Source organism: Poecile atricapillus, chromosome Z (genome assembly GCF_030490865.1).
Source record: "Poecile atricapillus isolate bPoeAtr1 chromosome Z, bPoeAtr1.hap1, whole genome shotgun sequence".
Taxonomy (NCBI): Eukaryota; Metazoa; Chordata; class Aves; order Passeriformes; family Paridae; genus Poecile; species Poecile atricapillus.
The window spans coordinates 133,252,526-133,274,580 of record NC_081289.1 but is presented as its reverse complement, the minus strand read 5'-3'; the positions used below and the strand labels follow the sequence as shown (position 1 = coordinate 133,274,580).

The window sequence follows — 22,055 nt, the reverse complement described above, 5'->3', positions numbered from 1 at the left end:
ACACTAAAATATATTTGGTTAAGAACAATAAAATACGTTTATTGCTGCAGGAGCACAGTCTATAAGCTAAAAGCTTTCTGTGCACTAATGCTTACTCTTCTTGTGAGTGGTCTAAAAAATAGACTTGGTGCCTAATAAACACCAGCTAACTCACTATTATTAACTATGTGTACCTTTAATATTTGCTTCTTAACTCGTGTCAGGCTCTCCACAGCAGACCAAGGCCATGATGTGAATCATTATGGCTTTATGTACAGAGCATAATAAGAAAAACAAAGCTGCCCACTGTGTACTGTGACACTGAAAGTACCACAATGGAGAACTGTGAATGGGCATTAGCTAAGAAAAACTGACTGGCAGACTTGTAAACTGTGAGAGCATGCGGACCACCAGCTATGCAAAAATTATTTAAAAGAGAAAGAACTATCTCATCATTTAGCCCCAGAGAATGACTGTAGCTCTCCTATACAAGTCTTATTTTCCTCCTCCTTGTTTAGGCTGGAATTTATTATAAGTCACTTTCTACCAAGGCAAGAGCAATGTGCTGCAATACAATTTTGAAATCTTTAAAGGGCTAAATATTTTGTATCTGAGTACAGTGAAGCAAGTAACACTATGTGTATGGGATTCAATTCCCGCTTTTATTAAGGGCTTTTGATGCTATTCTAATGAAATAAACTATTAGAAACATAAAAGTGAAACCAGATGTTTTTAAGGCTTTCTAACATAGAAAAAAAGGTGAGAAAGTAATTTAATAAAAACTATGTAAGCACACAGTCTTTGCCATCGATCAGTGCAGAGCTTGCATTCAAACATATGCAAAACAAAAAAAGCCCCATATTCAAAATTTATGCAGGTGTTTTAACTACCTATCATAACAAATAGTTTCACAGCCACGTGAAAAGTGTATTTTGAACTTGATAATGCTAAATAATGCTTCTTGTATACCTTTGTCCACATTACCAAATAAAAAGCTTACTTTGAACCTTTTCCTCAGTTCATTCTCCTTCTTTTCTTTTTCCTTCTGTTCTTTCTTCTCTTGGTCCCTTCTTCTTTTGTCTTCTTTGTCCCACTTCTTCTCTTTTCCCCTTGATGATCTGAAAGTGCATTGCCAGAACACAATGTGTGAAGCAAATCTTCCCTAGAGCTACCTTACCCAAGGTTGACAAAAAACTGATAGCAATGAAAAAAGACTTCTCCAGGTGAAATCAAAGCTACAGATTCCAAACCATAATGCAGATGCAAAAGATAAAGCAGCCCTTTTTTACATATGTAAGTTAAAGTGTCTGTCCTCATGAGGACAATGCACCAGAACAAGTTATCTGGCTCCACATATGTGTCCAAATGTCTCTGGGTTTTGTTGAGCATGCTTGTGAACTGGCAGCAGTCTAGGTGTTGTACTGGATGCAGCTGTTAAATATTTACCCAGGCCACTAGTGGTTGCAATCTGAATTGAAGCCTGAGCTGCCACTGGATTGTGTTTTTAAACTTGATTACAACCTATTCCAGTAGTCTACACAAATGTCTCAATCTTCTGTACTCATTTCTTCACACCAGGGTACACTGCCCGCTGTGCCTCATGTACTGGAAGGTACTGGGGTCTGGGAACTTGGGGTTGAATTAGGACTACATCTCCATTTCTCATTTGGTTGGAAGGTCTATGTTTTAGAAGCCCTATGGAACTGACTGAGACTCCCTTCTTTTTCTTTTTTTTATATTTTTGCTAAACAGATAGGCTCAAATTGCTAAAAAAAAAAAAGTCTGAAATGAGGATCACTTGGGTTATAAATCGAAGGGAATGTCTTCTGAAAATTGTTATACACCTGAAATATTCTTCATCAATTACTTATTCAGAGAGAATTAGAGTTTTTCTTTGGTTATGGTAATACCCATAAATAAATCCCATAGGTTTAGACATTACTGAGGCAGGAGAGTCATCAAAGGAAAGGTCTAAATAGAAGAAGAACAAGCAGAACTTGTATTCTCTCTGTGTAGCTATACTAGTTGACTCAGACAATGAAAATTGTCAATCCAGCCTCTCACAGTAGTTCTAAGAACATTTATCTGAAAAGCAATAAAAAAACCCACAAAAAACCACCTATCTGGGACCATAATACTTTGGGGCTGAGCTTCCTCCTAGGCTGTAATTCCAACCAGTGCTTCAGATATACTCCTTAGATCAGAAATCAGAGTTCTGTTACCTCAATCACAACTACATTATTTAATTTCAGGAGTTTTTCCACACCAGAGCACGGCAAGTCTAACTGGGAAAGAACCTGTGAACAGCCAGACTTTCTCCAGGTGAAATGAATGAAGAGAGTAATCCCTGTCAGGGACTGCAGTGGAATGACACTTTTGTGCCAGATGAAATACACATTTTAGAAAAGATAGAAATAAAGATACAAGAGGTTTTAGAGTTTAGAATTATTACCTAATGTCATTAATGTCTTCATACATCTCTCCATCACTTTCTTGGCCCTAGAAAAAATAATCAATTTTTAATGATCTAAGTACAATTGGAAAGACATGAAGAAACTTGGTCTTCTATGTATGCTTCATACAAACTATATAAAAAACATTTATCTCAAAACACAAATACCTTTATTCTTCCTAAAACAAGTTCCTCCATTATTCAAATGCATTATTTTATTTCTGCTATTTTTTTTTTTACAATGTCACACGTATGAAGCCTTGGATTGTTAGAAGAACAGGAGCACATTGTTTAATCCAAAGTGGATGTTTTAATTGCAAATTATGCCCTGTAAATCTTTATTATTGCTGATGATTTCACTACCCTGATGAAGGTGTCAGAATTAGCCCTATTTAAACTGGAATGCTAAGGTTCTTAATGGGACTCAATTGTCTTAGTCCCTATATAGCCAGGTGCTTAAATATACTGATAAAAATCTGTGATTACCTGAAATAAGAACTGAAATATTATATTACTAGAAGGGAACAGGGAAATTATTTCTGTTATTTCTAGAAAATTCCAGTGAAATTAAATGTCAGTGCAAATAAATAGAAGGCGTAGTTTTGCATTTTCTTTATTTTTAATCAATTTTTGGTGTCTAGGCAGCTTTGATCATTTGTTCCAGTTTACTCTGCTTCCCTGCTTTTATTTGTATCCTTTACAACAAATAATTGCTTCTATGACTTACTGTGAAGATACCAGATTAAATCCACAAGTAATTTTCTAATCTGTTTAAGAAGTTTTACTAAATTTTAAGTTTTTGCTAAAAAAGGACTGGTTTATTTTGGTGGATCGTACTTACCCGCAGTATATTTCCATGACCTATGAGAATAAAAAAATAAAACCAGGATATTTATTTTTTTTCTTTTACAGAAAAGAATTCATTCTAGCATTAACTATTTAAAGTTGCCTATAACATCAATGATGTTAATTAGAAATATATGCAGGCTCCTGTTTGTTGATGAAGGTATGAATGCAAAATTCAGTTTTTACAGATTGCTTTTGTAGAACACTACAAAAACCAAACATAAACCAAACACTACAAATATCTACAAACAGCATATTTCACTATGTATTTTAAAAGTGGAAAATTTGTTTTGAAAAATCTCTGATGACACTGATGAATTTACCTATGCCATTTGCTTACAAAATCACTATTTATATGAAACAGTAATTGTCAAAAATCCTAATAAATACAAAGAGACCTCAAAGAACTTGCTTGCACAGCCCAACAGCTGAATAAGTAGGCCAAAGGCTCTCTTCCTAAGCCAGCCTCTGCCCTGGGCAGCAGGAGAAGATACTGTGTGAATCTCCTGCTCCTCACTCTGCTGCACAGCCTGCAGTGCTGTGAGTTGTGGATGACTAGCACACTGAATGATGCACAGCGCGCCTGGCACAGACCAAGTGCCACCAAGGAGGGATCTGAAGGCAGATTGAAATTTTTTGTGTCACAATCCGGTTCTCTGCTGCTCCTGGTACAGCTCACTGCCTCTCACTGCCTCAGACCACAAAGCGACAGTAAAAGCAGAGTCAAGCAATCTTTTTTTTTAAATCAAGTATGAAACAGTGCCTCCTTTGCCAGACCACACAACGTCAACTCCAAAAGAGCAGCATTCATTTTGGTTCAGGTTTGAAAATCTTGTGATTTATGGTCCCAGCATATTTCTAACCAAAAAAAACCCAACCAACCAACCAACCAAAAAAAACCCAACACCCAAACAAAAAACCAAAAAAAAACAAAAAAAAAAAAAAAGAAAAAAGAAGAAAAAAAAAAAAAAGAAAAAGAGGGCAGAGAGGGGGAAGAAAGAAATTTAAAGCAGTTTCTGAGACTGTTATATTAATCACAGAACAGTAGACCCGTTACTGTTATGAGACAACCATCTTCACTCATAAAGCTGCAGAACCAGTATAATTAGTTACACAAATCACTCTTGAATACAATTAACTTTTTTTTATCTTATAAATACAACATGCTTACAGCATGTTCTCACAGTAGCCATTAATTAAAATGTTTAAAATTGTATGCATCTTACCCTGTGAAACAAATTCAACGTCATCATAATTTTCTTCATTGTCTGGGTTTCTGTAAGTATGAAAAGGTAGACATGTAAAACCTATGAAGATGCTTTTATGATTACATTTTATTCAGCATTTTCCTGGTGGTTTTTATTATTTATTTTATACAGAGGCTGAACAGTCTATTGAACCCTATATCCTACTTAGGTACATACAAGATTTTCAAAATTGTTATTCCTGACTGCGATTCAGTGTTTCAGGTGGGGCCACCTTGATCTTGAGTAAAAAAACATCAAAGTGAGCCAAATGCTCTCAGATACCATTTAGATGAGTGTGGTACGAAAAATGTCATAGGCAGATGGGCTGACTGAATGGAAATAATCTGTTGGGCTTTTTAACCATTTTTGCAGGTGCAGGCTTCTTACACAGTGCAAAAGTACAATGTCAGACTAAATATAGCTCTGAGGCTTTGACTTATTAGCCTTAAAGTCTAAACAAGGGACAAGAGAAACAATGGGGTAAAGGTTAGGCCCAAGTTAAAATGTCACCAGTGCTCTTAGATTTAAAATGTTGTTCAGATGAGAGAAACAAAAATTGAATTGAGAATATAACTAATAATATCAGAGAATTTAAACTTCATAATGCCTTGTAAGAGCAGAAAGAATACAAGGGCTGACAGTCATCATCAAAGAGGTGCAATCAAAAAAAGGACTTGAAAGCAGAATGGGCTGCTCTAAAATTGGTCTGATGGGGAAGCATGGAGACAGGTGAAAGCAAAGGTGTCAGCATCCAGGCACAAATTTTCAGCAAAGGGGAGACTTTACAGGGCATACTGGAATGGGAGAGCAGACAGGGCATTTGGAGGAACATTTCACAGGTGTCTGATGTCAAACTTGGGTCCCATGCCTTGGTAAAGAGGAGGATACCCAGCATGGCTGCTGCAGGTACTGCGGCTGAGAGGCAGGACTGAGGCTGTCACAGAGCGCTGGGCTGGACACGCCTCCCTAACTCTCCCTGCCTGCTGTTTGATGCGCTTTGCATTACCTGCTGGCCAGAGAGCAGCTCATTTTTCGGGATCAGCTTGGTTCTGGTCAGTTTTGATGCTGGACTCAAGTACTTATAACTCTGTCAGCAGAGGTTCTGCTTTTGTACCCACCTCTTCAAAGAAGGATAAAGAAAGGAGCCCCATAACAACAGAGGCTCCTCAGGGTTATCACACAAGGCCATGGCACAGCCTCGGTGCAGTTTCACAACCAGCACTGAGCTCAGTTCCTCCAGATTGCAAAGCTGTTTCCTGGGGTATTGGGTCATAGACCTGACCCTCCTCACCCTATTTGCCCAGAAAAATTCAGGGAAAACCTTCAGCTATTTAGGCTACTGATTTTCTATCAGTGTTTAAAATTTTTGGATTGTTCTGAAGTAACAAATCAGTCTGTTCCCTTCCCCCTACCCTCACCAACAAAGGCAAAAAGAATTGTCTGCAAGACAATTCAGGGAAACAACTGAATAGATGGAGGGTTCAAATTAATACAAGCTAATTCTAAACAGGCCAGGTACAGGGTGGGATAAGGGAAGTAGTGTGAGACACCCGTCTTTCAGAAATCTGGAACTCATGCAGTCTTTGCCTGCTGCTGCAAGGAGGAGAGTGATAGGCAGAGAAAGGTGAGGAGATAAAGACTGCAGCTTATGTTTACTCACATCGTTTCAGAGCTGGGCTTAATGCTTCTGGGAGGCAGACTGGGAGCCGCTGTCAGCTGCAGGGATGGGTGAGAGGCTGGTGGAGGAGGTGGTAACTGCACAGCAGAGTGTGATGGAGGCGTCGGTGGGGCGAGCGTTGCTGAGGAAGGTGCTTTCTGTTTCAAAACTTCATTTTGAGGATCTGAAATAAAGCAGAACAGATTGAAATTATCAAGCAAACATCTGAGGAAGCAACTTTGCTGTGTTTGATGAAGTTTTGAGTAAGATACCAGTACTGCACACCCCAGAGAAAGTATATTTTGTTGAAACTGCTCTTAGATATTTTTATTGTATTATCTTATCAGAGTAGAGAGAAGAAGACTCTGCATTCAAGAATGCTCTGCATATACAAGGCCTTGAAAATATCTTTGCCAAGATATGAAGAAAACAAAAAAACCCAAAAAAACCAAACAAAAAAAATTGGAGTTCATCCAACATATTAACAACTGTGTTTTAAAACTAAATTATAATTTACTTCCATAGTTTTCTTAAAAAGACCAGCTGCAGAGTTTCATATGAGCACTGATGTAGTCTTGCTGAGTTTTTCTTGCTCAGAGAAAGAGTTTTAAAGGGAGGGATGAGAGATGAAAACATATTTTTGCCTTTATAAAGAGAGGTACAGGTCTCTGAACATCTTCAAATACATTTTTAATGTTAATTGTAAAAGTCTGGACTTAATTTTCTAGCAAGCTCAGACTAGAAAAGTGGCAGTCTGTGAAGCTGCACAGAAGCTACACCCTTAACAGACAGGTGTAGCCTTAAAAACTGATGTTGCTGTGCACCAGGCACAGAAGCCACACTTACATGAGTGAGCTGGTGTGCATGTGTGCTGCATTGAATTCTCCCTGCATTGAATGCTCCCTGCACAAGCCACAACCAAACTATAGCAACTGTTGCTCTGAGGCTTCATTTTGAGAGAAATTATTCTACACAAGCAAATTGAGTCAGAGTTTGGATGCCATGATATTTTTGCATTTTTTTGTAGAAGTATCATTACTGGATTAAAATCTACCCAAAAAGAGTTGTCCCCAGCTGCATGGAGACAAATCAAGGAAAATCCAATGAAGAGGAGAACAGAGGGAAAAAAGAAAATTAGGAGTTCTGTTAAAATCAACTGCAGCTGAGAAGAAACCCCTTGTCTTCTGTAGGTTTTATTTAAGTTTACACCTGTGAGAGATTAGAATCTTGTCAAGTAAAGGAAATGTTAACCACACTGAAAAAGAAGTGGTTCAAAACACAGAACAATGACAAATATTTACTGAAGTTTAATATCAAGACTGAAAATTGCAAGAAGTTATTGGAAGAGCTCTTTTAGCTTGTTGAGTGTCTTGAATTCTGTCCTTGTGATGGACAAGAAAAGGGGAATTGATAACTTTAGGATGGACCTTTCCATATCTCACATGGAAATCAAAGTGAAATTATCAAGCCTTGACAGTTTTGCTACTTACTACCACACCACTCAAGAATTTATGGATAAATATTTCTTCATGGATGTTTGGACCAGCTTGTCAATATACATATGAACAATGGTGCATTTTAAACTTGTTCCTTCATTACTTAGACAGCAAAATACTGATAGTCCTAACATGGATGATTACACAGGCAAATTCTTTTGTGGTTTGTGCCTTAAGGAACATGCATCTTAGGAAAGAAGAGCCTTACAATTTAAGATATGCCAGGATTGAATTTGTACCACTTATGTTTTTAACATTTTATTCAAAAATACAGCCCAAAAGTCAAGTAAAATAATCCTTTCTCTTAGTACTTAGGAGGCTACAGCAGAGTCAATGTGTGCCAGCTGGAGAGTACCCAAAGGAGAAAAGTAAGAATGAGGTCCAGAAAACATGAATTCCTGAATATATTGAACAAATGGTGGTTGTTTAAGGAAACATGATAAGATTGGGGTAGAACAAAATTAATACCTAAGTCTCTGGTAGTGAAGAAAGGGATGATTTATATTTTTCCCCCTTCTTTTCCACAGTGAAGAGGCAATAAATAACATGTCTAAACGCTAGCAACGTTTGTTAGGAGGCACTTTCTAACAGTGCAAGTGGAATTTCCATGCCTTGAGGTCCCTGTTGAAGATGTAGGGTATTGTAGGATTTATGGCATGAATAAGTTCTGGCACAGTTGTTCTTACCCTATACATTGGGATGGTTGTCAACGTAGTGACAGACAACTTCTTTATATCCCTTCCAATTCAATGCTGAAATCCTTTGATTGCTGTCCTGTGTGTTACATCACATTAGAAATATTTCCTGCTATATTGAGATCAACAGCTAGAGATATACCAAAGTAACATTTTGGCTAAAATGTGTCTTTCAGTTGTCTGAGGGGTGTTCACAAGACAAAGAATACTACAGAGTTTTTGTAGTGGTACTTGTTTAAGTTTGCTTCCTATTAAAACCTGCATCTTACTGTTTACTAAGTTCCTCAGGATTCAGGTTCAGGTATTTTAATTTTTACCTTTGCACACAGGGTCAAAAGCCTTTTTATCACCACTGTTATACCCAAAGGTATACTGACACCACTGGAATGAATACATAACTCAGATTTCTTTTCAGTGACTTTGAAAACTTAACTTTTAAAATCTGAATTAAGGGTGGGGTTTGTTTTGTTTTGTTTTTTTCATGTAGTAATTAATTCACAGCTATTTCTGCAATCTCTCCAACCTTTCCAACACTGCAGAAAATCTGGCACTGGAATTCTACAAGGCACACAGTTGTCTGCCACAGGTAATGATGAAAATTGCAAGTCATTTTTCTTCTGGCCATATCTCTACTGATTGCATCTAGGGGGTTTCAGTATTTTTTCCAATTGTCATCTCTCCTCCTGTTTTGGAAGTGCATACTCCTGATTATTAAACTAATGCCCACAAGAAAAAAGCTTTTATTCAAAAACTTTGTAACTATATGAGAATTCTTTAATGGTAAAACTCTAAGAATTTAGAGTTACAAGCTGATAACCCTTATGCATTATACTCTTGTGTCTTATTATCCTTACCTAATTGTAGAGTTGCTTATAACTTGATTTTTTTTCCCCAAATTATTATACAACCTTGTTACACAGGTATGGTTTATGTTTCTTCATTATATATGTACAATTGCATTTGAGTAAAAGCAAGCTTTCCTTAAATGAGCTGAAGCTACACATGACTGTGCTCTTGTCCAGCTATAATTTCTCATTGCCCTAAAGCTTCTTATAAAGATGAAAACCACTGACAACATGTATCCCCAGCTGAATTCTAGATTCTAACCAAAGAAAGCAACTAGAAAGTACTCTTTTTTTTTGGTTTGCTTAGTTGGTTTTTTAGTTGTTGTTTTGTTTTCCTGAAAGTCATGTTAATGGGTATTAATGATACTGTCAAATTTATCTTTGTGTTTTAACAGGGATAGTCTCAAATTTATAATTGTGTTTTAATTTTTGTGTTTTATCAGTTTTTCTGTGGTTATATCTACGTTGCCCTAACAGAGCATTGTGTATGTGCAAAACATGCATATGAAGCTTTTGTCATCATATTGTATTACTTCTCGTGATAAGTTTGTAGGACTAAGGTAAAAATTCTTCCGAAGTCTCTGTGCATAATACTTCTTTCATCTGATGTCTTTTGAGAGCCAAATTCAGGCAATAGGAAACTGAGCCAGGAAAGGACAGCACATGCATTTTAGATTAAGTGCTTATATTTAAGTATAAAGGCTGAACAACCTGTCCTTTCTGATTTTTGTAGTTTGTTATAATCCAACAGTAACTAAATGGTCATCACATTAATGAAAGTACTGTTTTTTTATTTTCATGAGAACTGACTCTTCTCTGCCTTTAGAGCTTTAATTAGCTTAATTATTTACACTTATTGAGAAATACTTTAATACTAGAAATAGTGAAATGACTTAGGTAGAAAAGTGACATGCTGAAAAGCTGTTTGGAAAAAAAGGTGTTATAATCAGAACTGCTGAGCCAAATCTATCATAACATTTCAATAGTGTTCTTTGACTCCAGTTCCTGTTTGCTTTTTTTATTTTTTAAATCTGGGACACTTGGTACTGTAAAAATGTGGAAAGCTCTGTTGAACAGCAGTCAGCTGCAGACACTCAGATCAAGAAATTAAACTGAAATTACATCCTGGTTTCTCATGCACCTGAAGCACTCTCACCACAGTATACAATGTTAAGGGTGGTCCCTGTGTGGCAGCTTTGACAGCTAACACCTCAGTTTCCAAATAGCCTCTCCTCTCTTAGGACTCAGCTTTTTCACATGAATAAACAGAGGCAGAAACTGAAGCACTTCAAAAAGAAACAGAAGAACAGAAGAAAAGAGGCAGCATCTGTATAGAGAAACCTGCCATAAAAACTGTCCACAGAATGTCCCAAATATCCCATTACACTGCTGCATTAAATGTGGCATTAAACTTCTTTAATCATGACCAGATCCTCAGCACTTAAAGTACAATTATGCACAGAACACTGCAAAAATCTATCTTGTGTTCCTAGAGAACCTTCTCAGATAGCTTCTATTCTTGGCAATGGCCAAAACTGCCCATATACATTACATTCTTGGGAATGTTTGTTTATCAAGAAGTGAAGGACACTGAAGTTGTCTTGATGCAATACTTGTGACTTTGACCCTTGCCATTCTTGGCTTGTGAAGGGGAAACACTGATTCATCTTTGGTAGCCACTATGACATCTTGAGAAAGATCCCACCTTCCCTTCATGTCTAGATATTCTGTGTTCAACAGCAGAAGAAATGAACCTGCATAAAGGAGCATAATTTCTATGTCTCTCCCATGTGAACTCAAAGAGAAATTACAAGCCCAGCTCTTTTGGAGCTTGTGAATTCTGTGTGGGCAAAGGCATTCAGGGGAGAATGAGAAAAAGCCATTCTCACCCTACTAAAACCTTCAGAGCTGTCCTTAGATATTTTATCACTCTGTCCTGAGATGCTAATACCATAAATATGTGGCAAAATGAACCACTGCCCATAATGGAGCACACCTGGAACAAGCATTACTTGGTGGGATGGGAATCGTAGGGGAACCAGTACTTTGGTCACAGATGGTTCTCTGTTTTTCAAAATTGTAAAATGAATTGGACTCATGTGCAAGCGTGATTTTGGTTCCAGTACTAATAAAGCTTAAATGACATGTCTCTATTTATTGCCTCCCTAAATACCAGGGTATCTCGATGTTTGGGTGAGAGATTGGCACACAGAAGAAGGTGAACATGCAATTATCAACCTGAGAAGAATAGAAGCTGTCAAAGGGAAAATAAAACCATATTTTTTTTTTTTGCACTCACGCCCACAGTTCTACATCCATCAGCTGAAGATACAAACCCTTCTGTTCAATCCAATCAGTATTGCAATAGAATGTGTTTATTTGGCACAAAGCTTTTAATTGGCAACAATGACAAATAATAATTTTGATAATCTCCCTTGAAGCAGGAAAATATCCTGTTCTAGCAGAGGGTGGTCTGGCTTCAGCCATTCATATTTTTGTCACCCTTGACTGGATTGCAGCAGCAATATATACCCACTCCCAAAGCCAGCAGCATTTTAGAAATCCTAGTTAGCTCAGAGCATCTGTGCTGATCTTATCTGCAATTATCTCTCTTGAGAATGCATTAGCCTGGCCTCCAGTCTCCAAACAGTCCAGACTTAACTACAAAGACTGAACTGTTAATGATGTTTAAGGTATCAGGCTGTAGCACCCAGCCTATCCATTGCCTCGATCCAGACATTTCTGGTGCAAGACTAAAACCTAAATAAAACTGGAACTGAACAGCAATGCATAGCACTGTGAGCTTTCCATTTTGAGTGGTCTCATGGTACCTGCTTCACCACACATAGACAGCATAAATACATATACATAGTTAAGAAAATGCTGTCCATTACAGGAACTGACAATGGTCAAATAAGAGATTTTTAGGCTTCAGGCATTAGCTTGAGCCTGTGTGAAACCAAGTCACACAAGGTTCTCACTCTGGTCTGAGAAATCATAAGGTGGAATCCAAACAGTCCTTGGAGAAGGAAAACAACCTTTGCAGGTGTTGTTTGGATCCTTGTTGTTTACTTGTAAGAAACAGTCAAGGGGTGCTGTTCCTAACTCTCCACTGATGGTGATGTGTTGGTTTAATGACCAATGAAAGTTTTACCTTTTCAGACCTTCTTGGAACTGTCTATAGAAGAAGATCAGGAAGAATAAAACTTGCTCTCTTTTGCAACCCAGTTAAGAGAGTCTGTGTTGTGCTTTTGCTGTTCCTAAAATAGTGTGACAGATAACAATGCAGTCTCTTGCACATGGAAGGAAAAAAACAGGGTCTTGACTTTACATTCTAAAAAAACCCACATCTTCTTTGGCCTAGGTTATGGTATTTAGTGAGACCTTATTCCATTTGACCCCTGATGCAGTGAACTCCTGGTGTGTTGTTGACTCCTGGTTTTAGTAATATTAAGAAAACCTGACAGTGAACAGTACTACAATGAAACTTGGAATATTCTGTGGGAAAAATGTTTGTCATTTAAAAATTCTTAGTGAATTTTTATAGTTTTAATCCTAAAATTACTTCAGAATTTTTAAGCAGTTAAACATCAGAAAGTCTCACACTTTAAAAAAAATCCTTTTACAAAGCAAAGTGCTTTTGAGCTACTCTGCAAACCCAACATGCTTCTCAGTTCTACTGCAAAGCACTTCACCATTTCTACATGCAAGACCTGGGAAGCTTTCTGGGTTTTACTGAGAGTTTACTAAGAACCTACAACATTTGCAGCAGCTGATCAGCCACTTCCTACTTCATCTGTAATGTGCAGAGCGCTGTGCTCTGCTCTGCTTCCCTAACCACATTTTCGTTTAAATACAAGCCATGGTTTCAGGTTTCACTATTGTGCTGCTTTGTAGCTGCTCAGGGTGAGCAGGTAAACTTACAACAGAGCTGAAGCTCTGTGCTTTTGACAATGCTGCTCTTACACACGCTGTATCAACAAAGTTCACAACTTAAAAACTTAAAAAAGTTTTCAAGAAAAAGTTTCAAGAAAATTTCTGGTTGGTGGTCTCCTTGACCTTACTTTTAGAAATGCCTAGGTACAATCTTCTTAGATTTTTTTTATTCCTTTCCTTTCCTTTCCTTTCCTTTCCTTTCCTTTCCTTTCCTTTCCTTTCCTTTCCTTTCCTTTCCTTTCCTTTCCTTTCCTTTCCTTTCCTTTCCTTTCCTTTCCTTTCCTTTCCTTTCCTTTCCTTTCCTTTCCTTTCCTTTCCTCTCCTCTCCTCTCCTCTCCTCTCCTCTCCTCTCCTCTCCTCTCCTCTCCTCTCCTCTCCTCTCCTCTCCTCTCCTCTCCTCTCCTCTCCTCTCCTCTCCTCTCCTCTCCTCTCCTCTCCTCTCCTCTCCTCTCCTCTCCTCTCCTCTCCTCTCCTCTCCTCTCCTCTCCTCTCCTCTCCTCTCCTCTCCTCTCCTCTCCTCTCCTCTCCTCTCCTCTCCTCTCCTCTCCTCTCCTCTCCTCTCCTCTCCTCTCCTCTCCTCTCCTCTCCTCTCCTCTCCTCTCCTCTCCTCTCCTCTCCTCTCCTCTCCTCTCCTCTCCTCTCCTCTCCTCTCCTCTCCTCTCCTCTTATTCTTTCTTTTTTTCCCTTTTTCCTTTTTCCTTTTTCCTTTATGACTTAATGACTACTTCTGGTTCTACCAATAATACTTCTAAACCTGAGTCAATTAATTTTCTTTTGCATGGTATCATTTCATATTCAAGAAAAAAAAATAAAAATGAAAAGCATTCAAAAATGGAGGACATATAGGATAGTAATAATTTAAAACTAAGTTTTTGTAATTCATTTATATTTGAAAGAGAAGGCAAAAGAAAATATGCAAAGTCATGCAAAGGCAACTAAAAGAAAATGTACAGGAAAAGTTTTCTTAAAATATGACTATTTCCCAAATTGAAAAAAATGATGAATAGTTTTAAAATATTTCAATGTGAAAAATAATTACATCATGCATACCATGGTATGTAAAAAAAAAAAAAAAATCATAAAAACTTCCCATATAACAAAGTCTTGCATTTGGGTAGTGGAAGTTCGAAGATTTTCTCTTCAAAATTTGGAAACAAGGAACAACATTGTTCCAAATGCACATATCTGAGGAGGGTTCAATTTCAAGAGGAAACCAATGACCTCAGGAATGTTCTTTACTAAAATGAACCTTTTAGGATAAAAAAAAAATTTGTTAGATACAATTTCAAAATTTCCCTAACAGCTTAACTATGAAAGGCCTGGGGGTTTTTTGTATCTATTAATACTGAATATTTATTGTAAAATTTAATATCAAAATTTTCAAGAATGACTGGAAGTTTTATATATATGAAGTATAATGAACTATGATTTTTATATAGTTTCTATAATGAAATATATTATTCTGTGCTGTGTTATTATCCATGTAATGTGACCAAATGATGAAGACTCATTAAGAGCATTTCTCCCTGTGAGTCAAAATAGATATAGAAAACTAAAAGGTGAAAATAGTTGAACCAGTAGGGCACAGATTGTTTCAAATTCAAACATTATGCATGTTGCATAGGTTTTACCTCTGTGAGGTGCTATGAAAATATTTAAAGAGTACAGAGTAATTAGAACTTTCGGCTCAGAGAAATATTCAGTACATATTCAGTACATATTAGACTTTAAATATGAGAAGTATATGCTAAGTATTCTTGTAATTACAAGACTAAATAGACACCTTTTGGGTTCAAGATGCATTCTTCAGTAATGGTACCAGTAACATGTCCAGAACTCCATCACCACGGTACTTCTGTGTATCAGGGAAAACAAGATATTTTCCAGCTTGACCACAGAGCTGTCTGTAAAATAGTGTGATATGTTGGATACACTCTCTTGTTAAAACTGACTGTAAGGTAGCCTTTAAGCAAAATATGTGTCCGCTTAAACAATGGAAAACTTTCAGCCAGTTCTTATCACTAGTACCAATCTCTAAATTGAATTTATTGATATTCTCTGTGTTCACATTATTTTCTGGAATCTGAGCAGGTTTCAGAGCACTTGAAGCACTGGTACAGCAGAGATGCTTTTTGTGACCCATATAATGCAACCACATGATGAAGGTGCATAAATAGGTGTTTCTTCTTGTGAATCAAAATAGGTGTACAAAATAACAATATTTCAGAAGTTAAATTAAGGAAATTTTACTAAGCAAAAAGAATTACTCAGTTTCATCAGTTTTACTTTTTTTTCTCCAGCAGCTTCCTTTCTGTCACCTTTCATGAGAAACTCATGACTGTCTTTTTTCTTCATCCTTATGAATTTTCCTTTCTAACTACTGCTCTTAGCACTTCTTCTCAAAGCCTGTTCTTGTTCAAGGCACTGTGTTGAATCCATCCAGCACTGACGTGGTTGGAAGTTGGGAAATGGTTTCAATTACAGCATAACACCTCATGCACTGAATCCTTTGCAGAGGTCCAGACCTATTGAGTGAATTTGGTATGTATATACTTTGATTCAAAACATAAGGGGCCTCAAAGCTGTTCAAACTACATGTCAAACCCCTTACCAAAATTATCAGGTGCACTCACGTGGTTTCTCTTCAGAGTCCTAAATTCTGTATCTTGGTTTCTAAAGCCTCCAGTCTGGAGTGGTTATAGCTGACTCAGTGGGACTTAGAGCAGTTAGCTGCAGGAACAACTTCAGAATTCATGTGTAGACTATAACAAGTGTATACATGAGAAAAATAGGTTTCTGTGCCTCCATCCTGTGATACAAACAAACCACATCTTACTGTTAATTTACTAGAACCAGATAATCTTGAAGGGGACAAGTGTGGCACATAAGCTGTAACAAACAAAATCAGAGATACTTAGGGGAAGGTCTTCTGCCAGTTGCAGCATTCACAATGGAAAGCTGTTCTCTGATGTTAAATGGATACAATTTATTCCTTTAAAAATAAAAATTCACTCTAGGAAATTCAGAATATGTTGAAGACTATTGTAGCTAAGGCAATAATCAAGCATGATGAGTTTAAATATTAATTTGCAATTGGTATTGTGGACTTTTGCTTCCTTTTACAAAACAGCAGCAAATTGCACTCCAAGAAATCACCTGCAAGAAAACACTCAATGTTGATTTATCTGTTTTCTTAGGCAGATTAACCAACTAATTAAGACAGATAAATAACTGTCTCATCCATATTTCTCTCAGGATGGTTGAAGTAATTTTTAAATTGCAGTGATTTATCTTTTTCAATGTTGCAAGCAATACTGGTGGCTTAATTTACAGTTTTGTCCACATATTTTAGCAGAATTACATGACAATTCCTTGACCTTTGAAGGTAATGCTTCAAAAACTAGAGTAGTAGGGTTTCCTTCATTACCTTAATATTCCTTATTTTGGAGGCTCTTCAAAATTCTGAGGAATTTTCTCCCTGCCTGGAGCAGACTGACAGCACACACCCACCTTTTTATTCCTTAAAAAACTGAAGCCTTGGTGTTTGTTGTTCAGGAGTTGTGCAGAGGTGTGTAGAGCACTGGGAGCTCACTCTCTGGCCGGCTTTGTGTGTGTGGCCACCTGTACCTGTATGATCCTGCTGTGTTCAGTGCAGTTCTCCTTGGGAAGCAACACTACAGTTGTGGCCTCACATGGAAAGCTGTCAGCAAAATGGCTTGTTTCTCTTTTTTCCTAAGACCTTAGGTGTTCATTATAAAACAATATAGTTGGTATTGTTTTCTGAATGCAGAAGGCATGTTCATCTCATTGACTGTTAGCTGAGGTACATATGATCCATTAGGAAAAATTGTTGTAATGGGACATAACACAGGAATTTACTATTCTGCCATGCATTTGCAGGCCCAGACAGGAATTTCTTAAAGCCTGGAAAATAGCAGCACTTCGATAGTCAGACTTTGCTGAAAAAGACATTTGTATCTACAGAAGTTTTATCATGAAAAGCTTCTTAGAAATTTTGAAAATTTCTAATCCACAACAAGGCCAAAATCAAGCTAACATCCCTTAGTATTCATGCAGGCATGGTGGATGATTTAAATTCTTCTCCCACACTTAAGTTTAAGACTGCTGTGTCAAGGCTAAGTCCTTCAGCCTCTAGGATTTAATGTCATTTCATGCCCAGTGAATACTTATTTTCAAAAACCAGTAAAACAGGTTTAATGGGAAAGGATAGCAATCAAAGAAAAAGGGGTGAATCGAATACTTCTGAAAAAGCAGAATTCAAACTCCTGTTTTAAATCAGGCAATAAAAGGTTTTCTATAGTGCAGGCACATGCCCTTAACACAAGTGTAAAAACCACTATGTGGGGAGGTTTTCTCTTCTCAAATGACAACTCAAAGTCTAACTTTTACCCTATTACAGATCAAAAGCTCCAAAGGTTAGATCTCAGAAAGCTTTTTTGCAAGGAAAAATTATTTTTATTTGCTTAGTCTTCTTTATTTTGAGCAACTGAATCACAGCAGCAAATTAAGCAACTATGGAAAGCCTCTGTTCACCAGGACAAAATAAAGAACAGGAAGAATCTGTGCTGTGAGGGTGGTGTCTTCCTGACATGACTTAGATTCTTGAAGTGACAGTTAAGAAAAAAGATACAGTTCTGTTTAACTGCCCTTCCAAAGCAGGTAGATTTTGTTATTTGTGTTCCAAGAGACCCACCAAAAATGAATAACTGTTGAGCTGAAAAGGAGTTTGCTCAGGATTCACTTTCAAACAACTTCTCTGTCCTCCAGAACTGTTCTGTGTAGACTTCTAGCCACAAAGAAGTGGGATAAATTAATTAAAGTCAAACAGAATATCAAGATCAACATGCTAGCTCTGTGGGGGAAGGCTGAAGTTCAGGGACACTATGGACAGCTTCTCATGAATGTTGTTTCTAAATCTTTCACTCTTGACCTGTGACCCTATGACTGTGAAATAAAGAGGACCATGTCTGATCCTTCGTTTCTACTTAGTTGTGTGTGAGTTTTGCAACATAACTGGAAAACCACGTGTGCCATCATGCTGGGGAGCTCCAACCTTAGCTCATGTTCCCATGACTGTCAGGGTGGTGGCTGCTCTTACCCTTGGTTAGTGACAACACCCTCCTTCTAACAAAACTCTGGTATTATTCTTACAGCCGTGCTCACAGTGTTAATTTAAAATGCACAGGATAAATATTCCTTATGCTCAGTTTTTAGAAGAGGATGAAAAAATGCTTTGTGTCCATAATGCAATGAGAACCAAAAAAAAAAATCTGAACAAACAATGAGCAGAACAACAAATAAAAATTCACCCATTAATTCCTTAAAGTAAATTTTAAAATGTATTTTAAATAAATTGTCATTTTATGTATTTCCAGACTTTGTTGGGACTTCTCAAAGTTTTAACTACCAAAGCTCTTAACTCTTATAAAATCAAAACATTTACTGGCATAGACATTTATTTTTCAGACAGCTGAAAATGCTGTCTTTCTGTATTTAGATTGTATATGGGCATATTTGTTTTAAAGACAGACACAAACTTGTATAATTTGAGGATCTTGGCCTGATCTTGGATTTTTCAGAACATTTCCTTAACTGTAGGGTAACAGAGGAAAACCTGAATGCAGCGGCTGACAAAAAAGTACATTTTTTTGTTACTGATACACTCCTAATCTTTGAGTGGAATCAGTAGTGACACAACAGATAGCTGCATGCAAACACTGTTTTTAGTGAGGCTTTTTCTCAAGAGAAATCAGCTCTGAGCTTTTCATGCTGCCATAGTCCCTCTGAATCTCTTGTGCCTCAGGAAGACCAGCCTTATGTGTGTTCAGAACTGCTGGAACACAAGCCATGCTGTATTCTAGACACAGAAGGTACAAGGAAAAATATGTATCAGCTAAATTACATGAATGTACCTGATGTATCACATATACACATCCACTGTCAGCAACTTTAGAGCTCTGAATCACAACATTGGGCATTCCCCCTCTTCTCACTAACTACACTTAAAATTGAAGAATCTAAGTTTGATCTGTTTAATTGAATCAGGACTTAAATGTCTGTTGAGAAAATACTCCCTGACACAAGTTATATCTGCATCTGAGTAGTTTTGAGAAACAGATGAACCCGATAAAATAAACGTTCGTCCTGAATTTTATCACTGAGGGACAGAGAATGTAAGTTTAGTTTCTGTCCTGTATGGAAGACATAGAAGCCTAAATTACAGCTTTAAGGGGTTTTCTGATGCACAAGTATCATTTTATTTCTGAACAGAAGAAGAGATTCCATTTGAAATTAACCTGATTCTAAATACATCAAAAAGCTAATAGCCAGGGAAGCAAGAACAGAGTGGACTTACTCTTTTTTTGATGGCTCTTCTGGAACTTTCCCAAGTTCACAGTGGGGGGTCTGCTGGGCTTCTGTGGGGGCTGGCCTAGCTTGAACAGTGGGGGCAAGATTTTCCTCTTGGGCATTCTAGAACTCCTGTCCTCATCCACTTTCTCTTGTGGTTCACCTGATGGTCTTCCTGCAGCAAATGCCATATTCATCTTACAGAATTTATGAGAAGAAGCTGATTCTTCTGGGATGATTTTGTTTAGGAAGATATTCTCAGTAGCGCTCATTCCCTTTTCTTCAGTGTTTTCTGCCACAGTTTTGGGGGTTCCTTTTGATAAGCTGGACCTGTGGACAGGAGGCTTCAGAGCTATTTTAGGAAAATGACTGCCTTCAGCTTCTGCACCAGAGTTACTATTTTCACGCATTGCCTTTGCTTCTTGGAGTGCATGTATATTTGTTCTAGGTCCTGACTGTCTTTGCAGAAAACTGCTTTTATTAGAAGTGTCTTCATTTTGAGATACCTCATTGTTTAGAGAAGGTTTCTGTGCAAGGGATGGTTTAGAAATAGGAGGCTTGGGCTCACTTGCTTGTGTTGCAGACCTAAATTTTTCCTTAACTGCAGCTACTTTTGAAAATTCTGGTTTTGCCTCATTCTCCTGTAACGCAAAATTAAGATTAGATTTTGGTCCCAGAGGATTTTTTTCTTTATCAGGAGGAGCAAGGAACTTGTTCCACGCAGGTTTTGGGTTCAAAGGCTTTGGGTCCTCCTTTGACTGGTCATTGGTTTTCACAGAGAATTTAGTGCATCCAGATTTTTCATCATTTCCTCTGTTAGTGGGCTGAAGCTGTACACCAAATCTTTGTGCCACTGGGTTCAAATGTGACGGGCTTGGATCTTTCTCTGTTTTATCATCACTTGAAGGCTTGACTGCCAGAGGAGGCTTAGTTTGAACAGGTTTGTGAAGGTTACTGGGTCCTGGAGAACATGAAGCATATCCTTTATTTGTAAATTTCTCAAGTGCTGCTTTCCTTGTCTGTAATCCTGTGGGAACATCTTGTCTTGAGATTTTGATGGGTTGGCTGTTTGAAGTATCCTCTGTGTCTCGGTTATGTCGTTCAAATTTCTCCATGAGGAACTTCACACGTGGCTTGCAACTCTAAAAATGTAAAGAAGAGAAAGATAAAGGGCAGCAAAGGGAAAGTATTGTTGCAATGTTCACAAATACTGTAAAGGGTTTCCTGGTCTGAGACTTTAGTACTGCTGATTGGCTGAGGAGGTGTTACAACTCATCTTCCTGTATGGTTAAGAGAAGCTGAGCATTTTGTTGTATCCCTGCAGCATCAATACAGTATTTTAAAATTTTCATTTAGGTGCTGCCTTTCAGGTACTGCAGCTCCTTTTGTGCATATTTTAATTTCTGTTTACTTCTGGAATTGTGAACTGAACACATAATAAATGTAAGAAATTACACACAACTTTAAAATCAACATATCTAAAACTTTGATTGTCCTGTGATGAGAAGCACAGGTTGCACTGGAACCCGGGGGAATGTACTAGATTCATGTTATTCCTGTTAACTCTTTGAAGAACTGCAAGTTCCTTTGTGAAAAAAAATTATTCTTGTTGGTGTATGTGTATGCCAATTTTTCTTTCTCAGCAATTTTTCTGCTTTCTGCTCCTTCACCCTTACTTTGTCCTTGTTTTTCTTCTCTATTTTGTATCTGAATAAAACTGCATGTGTGGGTACCAAATGAAAATATGTGAAGTAAAATTGAAAGAAATGACAATCCATACTCCCAGATATTTTCAAAGTTACTAAATTTCTTGCAAAAAAAGGAAGCTGAGTAATTCCAAGATAATAAAACCCAGCTTCATTCAAAAATAGATGTTTTAATTAGTCAGCCCAATTCCATAACTTTCAGGACCCGTCTTAATTATGAACTGAACCCAAGAGTTCAATACATTTGAATTCAGGAAAAATAAAACACATCGCAGTGCAGGATTGGAGCAAAAAGCAGTGAGGTAGTCCCACTGCACTGGACAAGGGACAACCTTTGGGTTCCAGGAGCCTCTGGAGCAAGAAGTCTCTCCCCAGCTGACAGTGGCAGCAGTGGTGCAGCTATAGTAGATACATTGACACATACAATTCTCAAGTAGGACCTGGATTTCCTGTGTGAGTTAAAATGTAAAACTTACAGTATAAAGTAGGAATGTTATAACTAGATAGGGTTCTGAATCATCTGTTTGCAAACAAAGGAGTATTGCTACAAAATATAATAAATAGGTGCTTGAAACAAATTTAGAGGTTTAAGAATGAACTGTGTCTTAACTTCCTATGGTTCAGCGAGTGCTCAGTGATTTTCTTTATTACTTCAATAACAAGAGCTTCTTAATTGGCCTTTTGCTCCTTTTGCCTACTGTTTGATTGTATCTCATTACATAAATAGCCCGTTATGTTGGAACATAATATAATGTCTGTGTGTGTGTGTACACACACACACACAGACATATATATATATATATATATATATATATATATAGAGGGAG

The 22,055-nt window shown here is 37.5% G+C and overlaps 1 protein-coding gene across 1 annotated transcript in view; it reads right to left on the bottom strand.

The window, feature by feature from the left end:
* FYB1 (FYN binding protein 1) overlaps window positions 1-22,055 on the bottom strand; it is a 46,141-nt gene that overhangs the window by 19,503 nt on the left and 4,583 nt on the right. Inside the window, exons 2-7 of the mRNA XM_058827906.1 lie at window positions 19,530-20,664; window positions 6,185-6,365; window positions 4,504-4,553; window positions 3,273-3,292; window positions 2,432-2,478; window positions 980-1,097 (exon numbers count right to left, since the gene is read on the bottom strand). Of these exons, the coding sequence (XP_058683889.1) occupies window positions 980-1,097; window positions 2,432-2,478; window positions 3,273-3,292; window positions 4,504-4,553; window positions 6,185-6,365; window positions 19,530-20,637 (1,524 nt within the window). The 5' untranslated portion in view covers window positions 20,638-20,664. The remainder of the gene's footprint in view (window positions 1-979; window positions 1,098-2,431; window positions 2,479-3,272; window positions 3,293-4,503; window positions 4,554-6,184; window positions 6,366-19,529; window positions 20,665-22,055) is intronic.